At 45.0% G+C, this 18,588-nt stretch overlaps 1 protein-coding gene across 15 annotated transcripts in view; it reads left to right on the top strand.

Annotated features, from left to right (window-relative positions):
* Positions 1 to 18,588, top strand: part of AKAP6 (A-kinase anchoring protein 6) — a 633,025-nt gene that overhangs the window by 363,736 nt on the left and 250,701 nt on the right. For all 15 annotated transcript variants that reach the window (XM_051822153.3, XM_089309798.1, XM_051822154.3 and 12 more), the window contains one exon: positions 16,334 to 16,456. In XM_051822153.3, coding sequence (XP_051678113.3) covers positions 16,334 to 16,456 — 123 coding nt within the window. The remainder of the gene's footprint in view (positions 1 to 16,333; positions 16,457 to 18,588) is intronic.

Genomic DNA, 18,588 nt, shown 5'->3' with positions numbered 1-18,588 from the left:
ATCATCTGTGCTATTCCTGTCACCTGTGTTAATCTGAGCACGCGTCTTCACCTTTCTGCACCCTAGTTTCCTCCTCTGCAAAGCAGAATTAGAAATCAAATCTGCATAGAGTTGTGACAGTTAAATATAAAATAATTAAAGGGCTGGCATATAGTAGTGCTCCATGGGAGAAATGTTATTGCTTGTGGTTGTTACTATTGTTTCTACTGTGGGAGGGGAGGGATCAGATTTTAGCAACTCCCTATTCATAGTGCCACCACCCCGTGGTTTCTTCGCTACCTTTAGCCCCCGTGGTCATTATGAAGTTCAGCCTCCTAGGCAACCCCCAAGCCACAACAGTTAAGTAGACCCCTCCTACTGCTTGGGACCTAAAATGGCCACCCTGGGTTCTTGCTCCCTTTTCTCTGCGAAACTCTGGGCTTCCTGTCTTGAGAGATGATTCTTACATTGTACTAGAGATAATTATCTTCTAATTGGCCCAATAATTTTATTTAACGCACTTCTCTGACATCTTAGGAAGTTTATGTAGGGAAATTTCCACTGTAAATGCATATCTGGACAAACACAGACATTCTAGTTTATAATATTGTCACACAAGAGCCTTATAAATATATGTACTTATTTATCACATATATTTATAATATGTATTTATAACTATGTGCTAATAAATAATCCTTCTAACAGCACTCTTTAACCAGAGGTAAGGTCATTATAGAATATTACAGGAGGAAAAAGGAGAGGTGTCTGATGGCTTTAGAATTGCCCCTCAATCTCCTGACTGCTAAAGCTGGAAAGATTAGGAAAATGTGTTGGAAAGCTGGCAATAGATGGGGATGATTTTGGGAGTGAGGGGTTGTTGAACTAGATCTTGAAAGATAAATATGAGTGGAGTAAAAGGCATTAGGAGGGTGTATGGAAGGCATAGCCAGGAATTCCCTGGCTAAGTAGCAAAGGAAAGGTAAACCATCTGAATACCTGTGGCTTTGAAGGAGACTGTGTGTGCAAGAGCCACAGATGTTGACACTGGGAGAGACCTGAGAAATCATGCAGCCTAGAATCCTCACTTCACAACTGAAACCCCTCCCTCCCAGACCCCAGTACCTGCCATGAGGCCGTCCTGTCTCCAGGTTACACCAGATCTTACAGACTCCTCACCAAGGGACAGCAAGGACTTTATCCCCCAGACCAACCTGAGATGCTCTGCACCTGTGAGCTCCTTGCAGCCCTCAGAGACTTTCAGGAGATTTTCCTTCTCCAAGTTCAGTTTGCTGATGAAGAGCTGCACGATCGATTCTGAAGCACTGAGACAGGTGACAGAATGAGGTCCTGGGGTGAGGACGGCTGAGGGCACAGCCCTCGTAGGTCCGCTCTTTCCACACTGCTCCTTGGACAGCTCATCCTTGTCTCCAGTGCTATCTGGACGTCTGTTTTCTCTGATTAGATCTTGCTCTGGAGTTCCAGGCTCGTAGAGACAGCTGCCTTATTAGACACGTCAGCTGAGTTCAGAAACCGCATTCATGGGCATTCATGCTGCTTGCGACATCTGCATCTGCCTGCATTCAAATCTAGGCCCCACTTCAGGTTCCTGCTTCCTACTAATGTGTACTCAGGGAGGCAGCAGATTGTAGCTCAATTGATTGAGTCCTTGCTGTCCATGTGGGAGATTCTGATTTAGGTCTTGACTGTTGGTTTCAACTTGGCCAGCTGTGGTTGTTGCAGATATTTGAGGAATGAACCAGCAGGTAGATGATTCTCTCTCTCTCCCCATCTCCTCCCTCCCCCCCCTCCCTCTCCCCCTCTCCCTCCCTCCCTCTCTCCCTCTCTCTCTCCCTCTCTATCCCCCTCTCTCCCTCTCTCCTCCTCTCCTTTCTGCCTCTCCCCCTCTCCCCCTCTCCCTCTCTCCCTCTCTCCCTCTCTCCTCCTCTCCTCTCTCCCCCTCCCCCTCTCCCCTCCCCCTCTCCCCTCTCCCCCTCTCCCCCTCTCCCCCTCTCCCTTTCTCCCCCTCCCCCTCTCCCTTTCTCCTTCTCCCTCTCTCCCCCTCTCCCTTTCTCCCTCTCTTCCTCTCTCCCCCCTCCCCCTCTCCCCCTCTCCCTTTCTCCCTCTCTCCCTCTCTTCTCCTCTCCCCCTCTCCCCCTCTCCCTTTCTCCTCCTCTCCCCCTCTCCCTTTCTCCCTCTCTCCCTCTCTCCCCCCTCCCCCTCTCCTCCTCTCCCCCTCTCCCTTTCTCCCTTTCTCCCTCTCTCCCTCTCTCCTCCTCTCCCCTCTCTCCCCTCTCCCCCTCTCCCCCTCTCCCTTTCTCCCTCTCTCCCTCTCTTCTCCTCTCCCCCTCTCCCCTCTCCCTTTCTCCTCCTCTCCCCCTCTCCCTTTCTCCCTCTCTCCCTCTCTCCCCCCTCCCCCTCTCCTCCTCTCCCCCTCTCCCTTTCTCCCTTTCTCCCTCTCTCCCTCTCTCCTCCTCTCCCCCTCTCCCCCCTCCCCCTCTCCTCCTCTCCCCCTCTCCCTTTCTCCCTCTCTCCCTCTCTCCTCCTCTCCCCCTCTCCCCCCTCCCCCTCTCCTCCTCTCCCCCTCTCCCTTTCTCCCTTTCTCCCTCTCTCCCTCTCTCCTCCTCTCCCCCTCTCCCCCCTCCCCCTCTCCTCCTCTCCCCCTCTCCCTTTCTCCCTCTCTCCCTCTCTCCTCCTCTCCCCCTCTCCCCCCTCCCCCTCTCCTCCTCTCCCCCTCTCCCTTTCTCCCTCTCTCCCTCTCTCCCCCCTCCCCCTCTCCTCCTCTCCCCCTCTCCCTTTCTCCCTTTCTCCCTCTCTCCCTCTCTCCTCCTCTCCCCCTCTCCCCCCTCCCCCTCTCCCCCTCTCCCTTTCTCCCTCTCTCCCTCTCTTCTCCTCTCCCCCTCTCCCCCTCTCCCTTTCTCCTCCTCTCCCCCTCTCCCTTTCTCCCTCTCTCCCTCTCTCCCCCCTCCCCCTCTCCTCCTCTCCCCCTCTCCCTTTCTCCCTTTCTCCCTCTCTCCCTCTCTCCTCCTCTCCCCCTCTCCCCCCTCCCCCTCTCCTCCTCTCCCCCTCTCCCTTTCTCCCTCTCTCCCTCTCTCCTCCTCTCCCCCTCTCCCCCCTCCCCCTCTCCTCCTCTCCCCCTCTCCCTTTCTCCCTTTCTCCCTCTCTCCCTCTCTCCTCCTCTCCCCCTCTCCCCCCTCCCCCTCTCCTCCTCTCCCCCTCTCCCTTTCTCCCTCTCTCCCTCTCTCCTCCTCTCCCCCTCTCCCCCCTCCCCCTCTCCCCCTCTCCCCCTCTCCCTTTCTCCCTCTCTCCCTCTCTCCCTCTCTCCCCCTCCCCCTCCCCCTCTCCCCCCTCCCTCTCTCCCCCCTCCCTCTCTCCCCCTCCCCCTCTCCCCCCTCCCTCTCTCCCTCTCTCCCTCTCTCCCTCTCTCCCTCTCTCCCCCTCTCTCCCTCTCCCCCTCTCCCCCTCTCCCCCTCTCCCCCTCTCCCCTCTCCCTCCCTCTCTCCCTCTTCCCCCTCCCTTTTAAATGAAAAAAAAAAATTAATTTGTGCTATCAGGTTCAGGAGTTTCCTGCAAACAATTTTTCCTTCCACATTTCCTAATCCAATCAAAAACAGAAAGTTCATCTCAGATCCTAAAACCTTTCTCATCTGTCCTGCCCAGTTGCTCTGTCCATTCTGCCCTCTGGTACTCTCTGTAACTTGGCGTGTTCTCATGTCTATCTACACTGCCCTAGCCTAGTCTTGTCAACCTCTCCACAGAGTACTAGAGCAGCCCTTTAACTGCCTTTCTGCTCTAGGCTTAAGACTGTCAATCTCTTCTCCACACTGCAGCCGGAGTGAATCTTCTAAGATGCCAGTCAGATTCTCTCATTCCTCTGCTTGGAAACTTTAACGAACACCCCATTGTCCTCAGGATAAAGTCCAAACCCCAGAATATGCTGTCTGTGGTCTGGCTCTGGTCAGCTTTCCAATCTCATTTCATGGTGTTTTCCTACTTGCCAGCAGAGAGTCTGTCCTGCTCTGCTACTTAGCGTTCCCAAAGGGAGCTGTTTTCTCGTGGGCTTCTTCTGCAGGAATCTTCTCTTCTACTCCCAGTGCCCTCTGCTCTTTTGCTCAATCACTTAGGCTTTCCCGTTAGAGCTCAGCTTCGTCGTGAATTCCTGCAAGAAGCCCTCCTTGACGTCCCTAGACTGAGTTCAGCGCCTTTCCAGTAGCCGCTGACTGCTCAGGGTGGGCTACAACAGAAGTTCTCCGAGAGCGGTCCGGGTGCCTCTAGGTATTGCCAAGATCCTTTCTGTGGGTCCACAGGGTCAGGGCTGTTTTCATGGTAATGCTGAAGAGTTGTTTGCTTTTCTTGTTCTTACTCTGTGAATAGTGGCATTTTACAGAGGCTGCGTGACGTGTGATATCATAATAGAGTCAATGCAGAAGTAGAAATGGAAATCCAGCTTTCTTCTATCAAGCTAGACATTTGCTTTTTGCATACAGCTACAAGAATACTCCCCTTTTTGCTCTATTTGAAAACATAGCACATAATTGTTGTTAGTTTAAAATTGATATTTTTAACTTATTAAAATGAATATTGATAGATGCAGACCAAAGAAGCAAGAGCTCTTTGGGGCCCCGATTATTCTTAATAATCTCAAGGAGTGCTGGGGTCATAGTTTGTTAACCACAAATGTACATCATCAAACACATCACATCTCCATGCTCTGAACCCTTTATGGAAAGAATGGGAGTCATTCGTGTAAGTCCCAGGCCTTAATGCAATTTCAGATACATAGTAAAGGCTCAATAAATAGTTCCTGGATAAAAAACTTAATACACACACGTGTATGTATGCATATATACACATGGAGTTTGAACAACAACAACAACAAAAAGACAATCTTCATTTCAGCTGGTCTAATAGTATCCAACCTAAATTGTATATACAATTGGCTAAACCAGTAGGACTGTAAAGTTTATATTACATTAAAGACATTTAGTTAAATGTTCCTTTTTTACAGCCTCCAGAAATCTTGTCCAAAAGATGACCATGAAAAGTGGAAAATGAACAATGAAAGCTCTCTACTTGACACAACACCTAAGAGCTTGCTCTGGCTCGGCCACCCAGCTGTCTCCTGGTTGTGTGTTGTCAGTCGGGTACTTACCATTTCCAAGCTTCAGTTTTCCTCACCTGTAAAATGGAGAGGGAGCCTTTGAACTAGATGGATGCTCAGGGCTTTTTGGTTTGTGTTTCTCCCCTCTAGGGGGACTTTCACATGTTTCCTTTCCAAGCAGATTTAGATAATACTGTTTTCTGTCTTCCTGGCCATCCTGGGAGTGCACTGGCTGAGTTACTTCCCTTTCCTGACTTGCTGCCCTGCGGTTCTCTAGAAAGTTGGCTAGAGCATTTTCTTCATCATCCAGTATTGATAAACTACCCACATGGAATTCCAGATTGTTCTTTTAAAAAATTATTATTAGAAAATCTAGAATATTTAGATAAAGAACAACTCAATAACCACAGAGTATCTTTTGACTAACCTTAATATTCTATAAACCCTCCCATCTAGGCCCATGCATTCCTGTTCCAGATATTTGATTTACAAGGAGGTCTTACTAATCAGGAAAGTATTTAGAGCTAATCTAAACACAGGATTGTGACAACATTTTCAGCTCTGCACTTCAGTGTTAAGGATCCAGCCCTTTTCATTAAAACTTTATGTCAGGAAATGTTGTTTATTAAAAGTGACCGATTAGTCCCCAAGAAGATGGCTGGGGTTGGGGGGAGACTTACAGCTGTAGAAAAAAAGAGAGAAGGAATGAGCAGGAAAGAAGAGGAAACAGAGTGGGTAGTGAAGAGAGAAAATCAGAACAAGGGAGGAGAGGGGCTGTGGAAAAGGAGGAAACAAATAAAAAGACCAACAGTAGTGGAGAAAGAAAAATGAGCACAGGATGTCAGAGGAATGATCTGAAGCAGGGCTGTGATGGGAATGGTTGGGCTGTGGGACGAGTATCGGGTTCTCATAAAGGGAAATAAGAATGGACAGCGGGGGCCACGCTGTGGCGCAGTGGGTTAAAGCCCTGGCCTGAAGCGCCAGCATCCCATATGGGCGCCAGTTCTCATCCCAGCTGCTCCTCTTCCAATCCAGCTCTCTGCTATGGCCTGGGAAAGCAGTAGAAGATGGCTCAAGTTCTTGGGCCACTGCACCCATGTGGGAAACTTGGAAGAAGTTCCTGACTTTGGATCAGCGCAGCCCCGGCCATTGAGGCCATCTGGGGAGTGACCCAGCAGATGGAAGACCTCTCTCTGTCTCTGCTTCTCTCTGTAACTCTTTCAAATAAATAAAATAAAAATCTTAAAAAAAAAAAAAGAATAGACAGCGGAGAATATTACCGTCCTTTGTTAATGAAAACCTCTTGGAAGAAAGTCTGGTTTGATGGAGAGTATATTTTTGGTTTGGAGTCAAGAGCTTGGACTTGGTAACAAAACTACTTAATAACCATTTTTGTTGCTTTATGATCTTGACTAAATTATTTGAGTCCTTTATGCCTTAGTCTCTTTGTCTATTGGGGAAATTTGTGACAATTCAACAAATTTAGATGTAACTAGCATAGTTTGTAGAGAGTACACACATGATAAGTATTGATGTGTATGATACTGGATATGGGAAAGCTACTATTAAATCATTAACTTTTTAAAAAAGATTTATTTATTTATTTGAAAGTGAGAGTTACACAGAGAGAGAATGATAGGCGGGGGGTGGGGGAGTCTTCCATCTGCTGGTTCACTCTCCAATCGGCCACAACAGCCAGAGCTGTGCCCTTCCGAAGCCAGGAGCCAGGAGCTTCTTCTGGGTCTCCCACATGGGATTAGGGGCCCAAGCACTTGGGCCATCTTCTACTCCTTTCCCAGGCCATAGCAGAGAACTGGATCAGAAGTGGAGCAGCCGGGACTTGAACCGACGCACATATAGGATGTCAGCGCCACAGCACCAGCCCCATCATTAACTTTTCATAATCCTAAATTTCAAAGTATGAGCATCTAAGATCCTTGTTTGTAGGTGTAGATTAAGATGGGCTGACCTGCTCATTCATTGTCTCTGGGGTATTGGCATTTGATGCAAAATCTCACTTAGAGGAAGTCACCTAGCTTTGGGACCTTCAGAATTCCTGGGAGCAACAACAACTTCACACCTTATAGCTGTATATAAGCTTGTCTGTGCTGAAGTGTCCTCCATATACAATGGAGAGTGTGGGAATCTTCTATCATGGGATTGTCGTAAGGATTAGATGAGTGCCTGGCACATAGCAAGTGCTTAATTAATATCAACCTGTTATTAGCTCCAGTTTATTTCCAAGTCTTTCATTCATGCCTATTTTATTATACTTTTTTTTTTAAAGATTTGTTTTTTTTTTTTTCCTCAAAAAGTTGTACAGAAAGAAGGAGAGAGAGAGAGAGCGGGGGGTCTTCCATTGGATGGCCCACTTCCCAGTTGGCCGCAATGGCCAGAGCTATGCGGATCTGAAGCCAGGAGCCAGGAGTTTCTTCTGGGTGCCCCATGCGGGTGCAGGGGCCCAAGGACTTGGGCCATCTTCTACTGCTTTCCCAGGCCAGAGCAGAGAGCTGGATTGGAAGTGGAGCACCCAGGTTTCTAACTGGCACCCATATGGGATGCTGGTGCTTCAGGCCACAGTGTTAACCTGCTTCGCCACAGCGCCAGCCCCCTTTATTATACTTTGATTATATGCATTCTAATCTTGTCTTGTCCTTAGAATCAGTGATAATCTTTTTTTATAAACCCACAGGGAATCCCTGAACCCACAGGTTCTCTAGATTTGTTGGAGGACCTTTTCCAGTGGTGAGTCAGGGATCTTTCTGGGCTCTTGTTTTCCCAGTTGAAACTGCTGTCAATGGTATTTGAAGAAGTCATGATTTCAGCTCAATTCATCTCTTCTACATGATACTGACTCAGAATAGAACTTCCCAACTGGAAATTTTATGTTTTCTGTTTGATTGTTTTTGCTCTCTTTTCTAGTGATAACCATTTGCCTCTATTCTGGGACAGTTCTATCAGGAATAAATATTCTAAAACCATCCTATTCAGCCTTTAGAAAATAAGCTAAATATTTCATATGACATTTCCCTACCTGGGTTTTGTGTGTGTGTGACATCAGAATTAGCACGGCCTGAATCACTTAACTTTCACTTCAGTCTTTGTTCTTGAATCACAGACCATCTCTTCTGCCAGTTGCCTGTACTAAGTTGGATTTTGTAGGTGGGAATGTGGGTAAATGAGTGAAGTGCTAGAATCTACAGCAGCAGTCTTGACTCTGCTGTGCTTTATCTTGAATTTGTCTTGCTACATGTTAAGTACATAGATAGATGGTTGGGAAAGGTAAATTGCATAGGTAAGTCCTATTGTATAGAAATCTAAATTCATGTAGGAATCTAAATCTAAATCATATATAATCTATATATATGTAAATCTAAAATCTAAATCATATAGGAACTAAAAATTATTCACAAGGATGGGAGATCAAATGTATATGTTGATAAATATGCTTCAAAAAGCTCATAGAAAATGGAATTATAAATGTATTTTGGTACAAGAAAACATGAAATCCATGCATAGTTTTTTCATAATACATATTTCTATTAACTTTTTGAAGACTCCTCATATGCATATAAAATCCCAATGCATAATTTCACGTCTAAATGGAGTTGTCATTTTGCTGGTTTTCAGAGTCTAAATAAAGCTGTACTGTGAGTAAGAAAATTGTCAAGTCCTTTAGCTGTTACTCCTTGGTAGTCCTATTGCTAATATGCAAACTTTCTCCAAAGAATATGGCCTGTTTTCTGAACAGTTAAGTCATATTATTCTTAAATGTGTGGTTATTAACAGAGAAATATGGTGCTGTCCAGATCCACCAGTGGAGGAGGGAGATGGTGAAATCCTCATTAACATGCAGGTGCAAACTCTGCCTCACCCACACTGCCTCAGAGATCTTGTGAAGCAGAAACTAGGGCTCCCTCTTCTGAATGCTCAAGGCAATTGCTGCCACACCTTTGATTGTGCCTGTGTGGGAAATTTCCCCACCCATCTCCCCTGTAGCACCTAGCACAGTGTTTAGTGAATAATCAACATTTAAAAAAATTTTTAAAAAGATTTATCTATTTGAAAGACAGAGTACAGAGAGAGGTAGAGAGAGAGGTCCTCCATACACTGGTTTACTCCCCAGATGACCGCAATGGCCAGAGCTGAGCTGATTCGAAGCCAGGAGCCAGGAGCTTCTTCTTGAGTGCAGGGGCCCCAGCACTTTTCCCAGGCCATAGCAGAGAGCTGGATCATAAATGGAGAAGCTGGGACTCGAACCGGTACCCATATGGGATGCTGGCACTGTAGGCTGGGGCTTTAACCCGCTGCACCACAGCGCTGGCCCATAATCAACATTTTTTTTTTAAAGGATGAGATTAAAGATCAAATTGAAGCTTATTGATTAGGAACGATTTTTAAAATCACTTATCAAGTCATGGTTTTATAACAGACTGTAAAATACATTTTCTGTTATAGTCTCACATAACCCCGAGATAAATGTTATTGTCCCTATTTTTTACATGAAGAAATTGAAGTGGAGGGACATTAAGTAGCTCATTGAGTTTCTATATGGAATCAAAATGCAGTTTTGTCTATCTTTAGGAATGTTTTCTTAACATTATCCATGCTGGTTCAAGATGGGCATTTTCCCCTCCTTTTTTCTCTTTTAATATATCCTCCCTTGTGCCCCACAGTCAATCCTTATTTTTTCAGCTTCTGGTTTCTGCTGGGGACGTAGACAAGCTGTTGTTAGATCAGCTGGCCTGTCAGGATCCCCACTGCCTGCAGCACCAGCAGGGCCCCACCACCTTCCAACCACAGCGTGTTGAACAGGTCTCTATCTGCTGGGCTTCACTCTTGTGTCTGCCACTTCACAGGGTCTAACGTGACTTAAATGACTGTCGTGTATACAACAACCTAGCACAGACCCTCTCTCTCAGCTGGAGTTGCCCAGCTGAGCGCATTCCCTGAATCTGTTAGCCTTGGAGGTAAACACTTTTTAATAGCGTAAAAGATTCAGTGGGGGGGTGGGGGGGCTGACCAGTTCCTGAATATGGTGAGAATGCTTCACTTCTTGCTGCCTTCATCATGTGCCTGTCTGGAGGCTGCGACTTGATCAGATACCACTCCTGATCTCTCTCTGTGCTGGGAAACGTGACTCCTTCTGGGGACGAATCACACTTTTCATTCACATCCAAATAGCAAATTCCAAAAGGAAATGAGCAGATCAAGTAGGTGGCTGAGCTACCTCCTTGGTCCTGAGGCCCAAGGGCCATCTCCTCTCTGATTAAACTGAGTGTAACGCATCTTTAATGAAGACACTGGTAGAATGGGCTCATTCAAGCATGTAACTCCCTTAAATTTTCTGCAAGTTTGAAATGAACTTTACAGTGATCTTTGCTTCCTTTTTTTTTTTTTTTTAAGCATGTACTTCTCTTTAAGCATTTAGTTTCATCATAGCTCCCTTACAAAATAGCAGGATTTTGTGACTGTGAAGGCAGAGGATGGAGAACTTGGAGAACTGTATCTCGCTGGCAGGACTGGGGCTAGGAGAGGACGTTGCTTGTCCTCCACCAGGTCTGACCATGCGTGTCTCGGAAGGAGCATTGCTTCTGTCTAGCAACGGGACACTGTAGAAGGAACAGACTGTGGAGAGATCCAGGCCCGGATTTCAACTCTGCCCCTGGGAGATCTCACCTTCTCTGATCCTCAGATTCTTCATCTGCAAAATGGCCGTCATCAGATTCTTCATCTGCAAAATGGCCGTCATCAGCACCACGTCCCAGGGTGGTGCTGGCCACATTGTGTCTCATTCTTGATGAATGCTTCTGCTCTGCCATCTCAGTGCAGGTGCTCTCAGTTTTATTTTGGTCTGAAAGTCCTGCGAAGCCCTTAAAAAATTACCCCTGTACTTTCAGGTCCGTGGGACAGAGACCACGTCTTGTTTTCTACTGTGTGGCAGTTGCCAAGCTCCACGTGGGGTGCAAGGAAGTCCTGTTTTTGTCCAGGTTAGGCCTGGCGCCTTTAACAGAACACACAGGTCATCACTCCTACAGGTCATTTCAGACCAAATATGGCTGCTTGTAGGAGACAAATAGGTAGGAAAAAAGAAAGCATGAATATTGTTGACTTATCATCAGAGTGCAAGACTTGGCTGTAAGTGATCCCTATGAATAGAAGTCTTCAAATGTGTGTTAGGCAGCTGAGGGCTTTAGCAAATGATTTCACACACCAGTAAGTGTATGTTTGCATGCACTTTCATCATACTTCTTGGTCTTGAAAGAGAGTAATGCTTAAGAAAGTTTTTTTTTTTTTTTTTTTTTTGACAGGCAGAGTGGACAGTGAGAGAGAGAGACAGAGAGAAAGGTCTTCCTTTGCCGTTGGTTCACCCTCCAATGGCCGCCGCTGCAGCCGGCGCACCGCGCTGATCCTGGCAGGAGCCAGGAGACAGGTGCTTTTTCCTGGTCTCCCATGGGGTGCAGGGCCCAAGCACCTGGGCCATCCTCCACTGCACTCCCTGGCCATAGCAGAGAGCTGGCCTGGAAGAGGGGCAACCGGGACAGAATCCGGCGCCCCAACCGGGACTAGAACCCGGTGTGCCGGCGCCGCAAGGTGGAGGATTAGCCTATTGAGCCACGGCGCCGGCTAAGAAAGTTTAAACATAAGTTTTTGAAAACATACTTCCGAGGGGTGGTGGTGTGCTGTAGTGGGAGAAGCTGCCTCTTACAGTGCCGGCATCCCTTATGGGTGCCAATTCGAGACCCAGCGGCTCCACTTCTGATCCAGCTCTCCACTATGGCCTGGGAAAGCAGCAGAAGATGGCCCAAGTCTTTGGGCCCCTGCACTTGCGTGGGAGACCCAGAAGGAGCTCCTGGCTTCAGATCCGCACAGCTCTAGCCATTGTGGCCATTTGGGGAGTGAAACAGCAGATGGAAGACCTCTCTGCCTCTGCCTCTCTGTAACTCTCCCTTTCAAATAAAGAAATCTTGTAAAGAAAACTGACCTCCTGAGGGAACTTCCAGGATGAAAATGATTTGCAAGTGAGAAGGATGTGCTGACTGTGATTGCGGGGCCACGGGCTATTCCCTTTTCTCCCCGGATTGGTGACTGGGGTTTCTTCTGGAGGTCGAATCCTTGCATGGCTCCAATAGAGAGTTTCAGGCTTTTAGAACCTGTAGCAAGTATGGATGTGGCAAGGGATTCACACAGAGGACTCAGGCGTCGAGAAGAGGCATGGAGGCTTGGGGCTTGTGGACTGGGTCGTCCACCACGTGCCCTGGGATGGATTGGCAGGGAGGCAGAGAGGAAGGAAAGGTAGTGGAAGAAGTATCAGAAAGGGACAAGAAGGAAATTGGTGGTGCATGGCAAGAAGGAGACTGAACCGATTAGACTTGCAGGAGTTAAACAATGACAGCTCCCAGATGGCCTTCAGTGGTGTGGGATTCAGCCCATGTAGGTGTGTCAAATGTGCATTGAATGTGCTTTCCATGTAACACATTGATGGCATTGGGTATATGGAGAAAATCTGATTTTTGTAGTTACCTTTGACCCTCTGGGTAAGAATGAAGTCTGCATGTTAGAGAAACACACATGGATAGGTCTCTATGAATAATAGGAATGAATTTGAATACAGACAGAAGTCTGATACAGCCTGAATACATTTTACAAGCTCTGGGAGTGTGTCCCAACCTTTTGTTATAAAATTCTGTATTTAAAGATTTATTTATTTATTTGAAAGGCAGAGAGCAAGCTTCCATCTACTTGTATGCTTCCCAAATGCCTATAAAATCCAGATCTGGCTCATCCCAAAGTGGTATCCCAGCCTGCTTCACCACAACACCTACCCCATTATTGTAAAGTTCTTTTTTTTTTTTTTTTAACAATGAAAATTATTTGAATTCAGCAGGTGAGTGTTTAGGTGCACTTTATCTGTTACTGAAACCTTTGTCTTGATACTTTTCTTTGTATCCCCAGCAACATCCTGCAATGTTCAGTGTGCCTTGACTTAGTAGCTATTTGACACATAATTATTGAATGAATGGTCAGTATTTGTTGTGCTAAAATCTGACCTGCAATTCAGGAGAATTGTGTTTTATATTTTTTCTATTTCCCTCTTATTCCTTGTGTCAGCCTCATTCTCCTCATTCACATCACAAAGACCCCAGCAGAGTTTGTGAAAATGAACAGCAGCTGTTTGGTGTGTGTGTCCAAATACTCCTGGACATCCGTGTTGTTGGTGTGTTGAGTGGCCCTTTCTTAATCTTTCTAAGTAGAGCATCCCGTGATATAGGGATGGTATGCAGTGCACTGTACACAAAGCACTAGTGAGCATACACAGATAAGGGAGCTGAGAGAAGTTGAGAAATAGCAGGTGACAAAGGTATCAAGAATTGGATGGGCTCCAGTTTCACATTTTCGGTGATTTCTGTTTATATTCTTGAAGTTGCACATAGAATCAGGAGAGGAAGTGGGAAGCTAAGATACTTCTAAGAAGGAAGAATTCTTAGTTTTGTTTTGTTTTTTTAATCAAAAGTTAGGAACCCTGGGACTTCTCAGGTTTTCGTTGTGATTGATAAAAGTTTCTTTATTTTATCAAGAAAGGAGAAAAATATGCAGCAAGTGAATAATTGCTTAGGATAGGAAATGTAATTCAGAATAAAGTCAGAGAACTCTGAAAACCCTTCCCCCTTCATATCAGACTTTGTTTTTGTTATTGTTGTTTGGCTGGGCTACACAGAGTCATCTAGAAAGGTTCACCCAGGACCCAAGGGTCCAGCTAACAATGTAATCATGGTTCTGTTAGGAAATCAGACACATGCTGTTTATTACCACTTGGATGAGACTGGGAAGAGGTACCCATGCATTCTTGTACATACATGTTGTTTCATTTGTTGGCTCTATTTATTTACTCTTTGTCCTTTTGGATATAATCAGTTCCAAAATAATTTCTTACATTACTTAATTTTCTCCTCAATGCATATATACGTATATAACAACCCAAGTCCAAACTCAATGGTAAACACTCATATTTGACACTAGAATTACTATAAAATACCCTTTTTGTTTCATTACTTATCGGCCATTTAGACTCTGTTTTTCTGACTAGCCTATGTAGATGATAGGCAGTGTTCAACCAAGTGTTGCTTGATCCTTCACAAAGCGTAATTACGAAAGTATCTAACAAACTCTGCCCTTGCTTCCGCTCATAAGTAGACATTCTGGGCACATCTGAAGGGATCTACGGGGAACATCAAGTCATGGATGAGCTTTTGAAACATCCTGAGCCTTAGCTAGTATGTCCAAAAGGGTGATTTGGGGATGGATGTTAGGACTGGTTGGAGGCTCTGCTGAGAAACTGAGCAACTTCTGCATCAAGTCAAGGATGTGGGAGTAAGTGAACAGCAGAACAAGTCTCACATTTATGGAAGTGCAGGACAGGAGAAAAACCGAGAAACTGCCACCCTGAATGTATGCTAAGGGGGCACAATGAACTATTTGGCAGAATTCCTGTCATTTAGGAGAAGATTGCAACATGAGAAAATGAGAAAAACAGTTGATTTGGATTGACCCTCTGTAAATGTGCTCAGTAAGGGAGTAGATTGTTTGAAATGCAGGCAACCTTCTCCCCTGGACAGCTTCTCAGCTCACCTGGGTGAAGGCGAGGACTAAAGGAAGCCTTGGTGGTATCATCAGTGTAGGGTTGGAGACTAGGATTTGAAGCGCATTAACCTACCTCCTAGTCCCAGTTCAGCTGTAGGTTTCAGTTCCCCATTAAGGTGTCTCTGTGATGGCATTTCTTGTTGGCTTTGCCAAAACTCCAGAGTTATGATGGACTTTCAGAAGGATGCTAAATGGCAAGTCTTGCATTTGTGAAATCTCGTTGTGATGTGTATCTCTGGGGGTGATTGTCCTGAGACTTGGCATAGTAGAGCTAATTGGACAGGAGAGCTTTGGGTGCCAGTTATAAACATGGGAAACCATATGATACACCCCCACACGGGCTGACACACTGAGCTCCGTGGAGGCTGGCAACACACCAGAGCTTGGTGGGGTAGTCTGGTCTGAGTGTGGGCCTCTGGATCCAAAACTCAGCCCTCTCCCCATTTAATAGACAAGAATGTGTTTCTGAGTAGCACTTGCCTACTTTGCCACCCTCCCCAATTCTGTTTTCTCTTTTTCTAAGAATTTACTTGAGGCAAATGCAGTTGTTTGAATTAAATGGTTATAAATTTTAAAATATTGTCCAGGAGAAATCTTAATAACAAAGCTTAGCTTCTGAGAAGTGCGATAGAGAAAATGAAGTCTCACCTGTTCTCAGTGAAGTCCCAGGATATATTCTGTTAGGCATTACAAAGTTTAATCAAAATTAATCAAAAGGAAAAATCTGACAAATGGGTTAAGTTTAACAGGGAAATAGCCTCAACTCTGAAAATACTCATGTAAAAAGCTGCCTTTGCTCCTTATGACCTCCAGGTGGTGCTGTTTACCCAGACATGAAAAACGGAGCCCGGCCCCATTTGCTTTGCTTTGGTCTGTAGCTGGGCTTTCGGTTTTTTTTTTTTTTTCAAGATATTTTCCGTTTCTACAGATGTGTTCTTTTAAATGGTCAATAAAATTTTATAACCACTATTTGAAAAATTGAGAGATTATTGTGATTTGTGCTTCCTAGCCAAGGATATTTCTTTATGTCTGGACATACCAGGAGTGAGGTGTTTACGTTTGTTCATGAATCCCACTGATCTACTCTTGCTTGCTTAGCGCAGAGGCTCAGTGACAGACACTTGGGCTGCCTGTAGGGCCCATCCAAGTACCTTTAACCAGTTGTGTGATTTCAGAATGTGTTTCTAGTCCAACTAAGGCAACTCAGCTTTATAGGCTTCCCAGTTAAGAACACCATCTTTGCAGGAAGGCTTGTATCTCCCAGAGCCAATGAGTGTTCCTAGCACATCCAACCTGAATTTTTGGCAAGGAGAAGTTTGTCAGATACCGGAAACATTTTGCTGTTTTGAGGTCACATGCACATAGTGACACCTTGCGGTCTGAACCAAAGTTCTCAGCAAAGAATTCCTAAGAGTTGTTAACAGTGCCTTTCCCAGGTTGATAGATTTCCGGGTCAGGACATCCCATCACAGCAAAGATCAAACTGGGTTGGGAGTGCAGTGGTGTTCAGTTCATCATGGGTGACGCTGAGAATTCTTAAGATTGCCTTTTCGAAAAATAGCCAACTAACATGCCTTTCCTCTTGTTTTCTCCCCTTTTCTTTTCTCTCACAAGGGGTTTGTCAACAAACTAGATGAATTCATCCAGTGGTTACACGAAGCCATGGAAACCACTGAGAATTGGACTCCCCCTAAAGCAGAGACCGACGGCCTTAAACTGTACCTGGAGACGCACTTGGTAGGCAAGATTGTTCAGCTTTTGCTACCAGTAATTGGAGGATTTGACCACGCTGCTTGTTTCTCTATGGAGAATACCAATTTTATTTATCAAAAGTCATACACTAGTGAAAGGGAGTTTTTACGGCTAAATGATGAAGCTGAAATTTACAGGCATTTCAAGTCTTCTATAAAATCTAAATCCTTCTTATTTTAAGCTATTTTTTCAAAGCTTTTCCCGAAAGGATTTGTAAAAATACCTCAGGAAATTTTACTAGACCTTTGCTCTCTAAAGCAACACTTGAAGGTTTTCCTTTTCTTAAAAATAATAAATAAACGAGAGAGACCATTTTGATGACCATTCTAAGCTTTCTAGAATTCTTGTAAAATTAATGAACCTCTCATTATCAAGAGGGTCTACTTTATCTCTTCTACAGTGGGTTATTTTAATAAAATATTTAAAACGATGATCTCCATCATTTTTGCTGCTATGTGGGTTTTTCAGCAGATAATTAATACAACTGTCATTACACTCATCCCGTGCACAGTGAAAGCTATGGAGGGAAAGTGGAAAACACTTGGATGAATATGCTTGTGAATGTTAGAAGCAAGAATTATAGACTGAGGGACATTTGATGAACCTCATGAGGTTTTTACTGAATGCTTCGAATGGCCTATATCAATTATGAAGGGGTGGAAACCAAGTGCTGGAGTGTGATAAAGCATGAAGCAAAAGCACGTTGTCGTAGGAAATGAAAATGCAGGCTTTAAGGATCTCATCTTTATTCCTTCCACCGATAGCGTCAAATTGACAAAGGCAATGAACATGAATTCTTGGGTACCCAACTGTGGGGTTGATTTTCTGCCCCTCTTACACTCTCAGAATTTGGATTGAGTAAACATCGAATGGGAGTCCTACATATATGGTAGTTCACAAGTGTTCTCTGTGATCTTAAGTGAGAGACAAGGGAGAGATGGAGAGGAGAGAAGAAAGGAGAGAGGAAATGTGGAAATGTTTTAATTCTTGCATGTCTGTGTTTTGCAGCTTGTTTTATACCATTGCAAAAATAATTAAAAAAAAAAACACAAATCAAAACAAAACAAAAAATGCTTCTGAATCTTCTTGCTGCCCGTGGAAGCTAAAGAATGATGAAACCGTGTGCCCGAGGATGGGAGTGTGGCTTTCCTCTCTGCAGGCATTTTTTAGGTTTTGAGGCTGATGGTGTGTAAAGTGCCAGTGACCCTAACCCCCTCGCTTGTACAGGGATTTTTAAATACTGCCCTTAGTACTCAAATCCCTGTTGAGTAGAGTCTCTCTCTCTTTTTTTTTTTTTTAAAAAGAGGACATTTTATAATAGCAAGATAAAGATATTCAGTGCTTTATAATGTAAATTGTATTAATTAGAATGTCAACTTTTCACTGGCATTGTTCTGACAGAAATTCTAATCTGTGTTTAAACAGGAGTATATGAACTTTATTTCACATTAAGTGTGCTGTCTTAATTTTCTTGACTTAATATTTTATGGAAAACACACATTTGGCTTTTGAGGTCCCACAGGGCATGGGGACATAAGAGCACTTGAACCCTAGGTTATTTATGGACAGGCAGGCCCGGGGAGCAGGAACCAAGGTCTCTCTCCTCTGTGGGAGGTGAGTGATGCAGCTCCTCTGTGGCCAGTGTGCCCTCCCATTCTCAAATCCCGTATTGCAGAATTCCTTTTTTGTCAGTCGTGTGTCAGCCTCCATCTCTTTCTAGCCCAACACTATCCACTGGAACTTCCTGTGCTGATGGAATGTTCTGTCTTGCACCATCTCCCATGGGATGCTATTAAGACCATGTGCCTATTTGCACTTGAAATGTGGCCAGTGCAACTGAGGAAATGAATTTTTTAGTTACCTTATATTTCACTGTAGTTTGCCGCACAGAGCTGGTAACTGCTGTTTCGTGTGTAGCCTTATACACTGCGAAACTCTTTCAGGTGGCCATGCTGAATTGCAGGTATCCCTACCTGCCTCGTGACATTCTCCCCCAAAATGAGGGAATCAGTATCCACTTGGCTCTGGGTCTCCAGTGTAGCCACCCACGGCAGAGTCCTTCTCAAGGTAGTTGTCTCAGGGAGTAGACCTGATTCTGCCTAGAGATTCTTCAATGA

This window comes from Oryctolagus cuniculus, chromosome 12 (genome assembly GCF_051225735.1).
Source record: "Oryctolagus cuniculus isolate XC-2025 breed Fujian yellow rabbit chromosome 12, ASM5122573v1, whole genome shotgun sequence".
Classification (NCBI taxonomy): domain Eukaryota; kingdom Metazoa; phylum Chordata; class Mammalia; order Lagomorpha; family Leporidae; genus Oryctolagus; species Oryctolagus cuniculus.
This window is presented reverse-complemented; position numbering and strand designations above follow the sequence as displayed.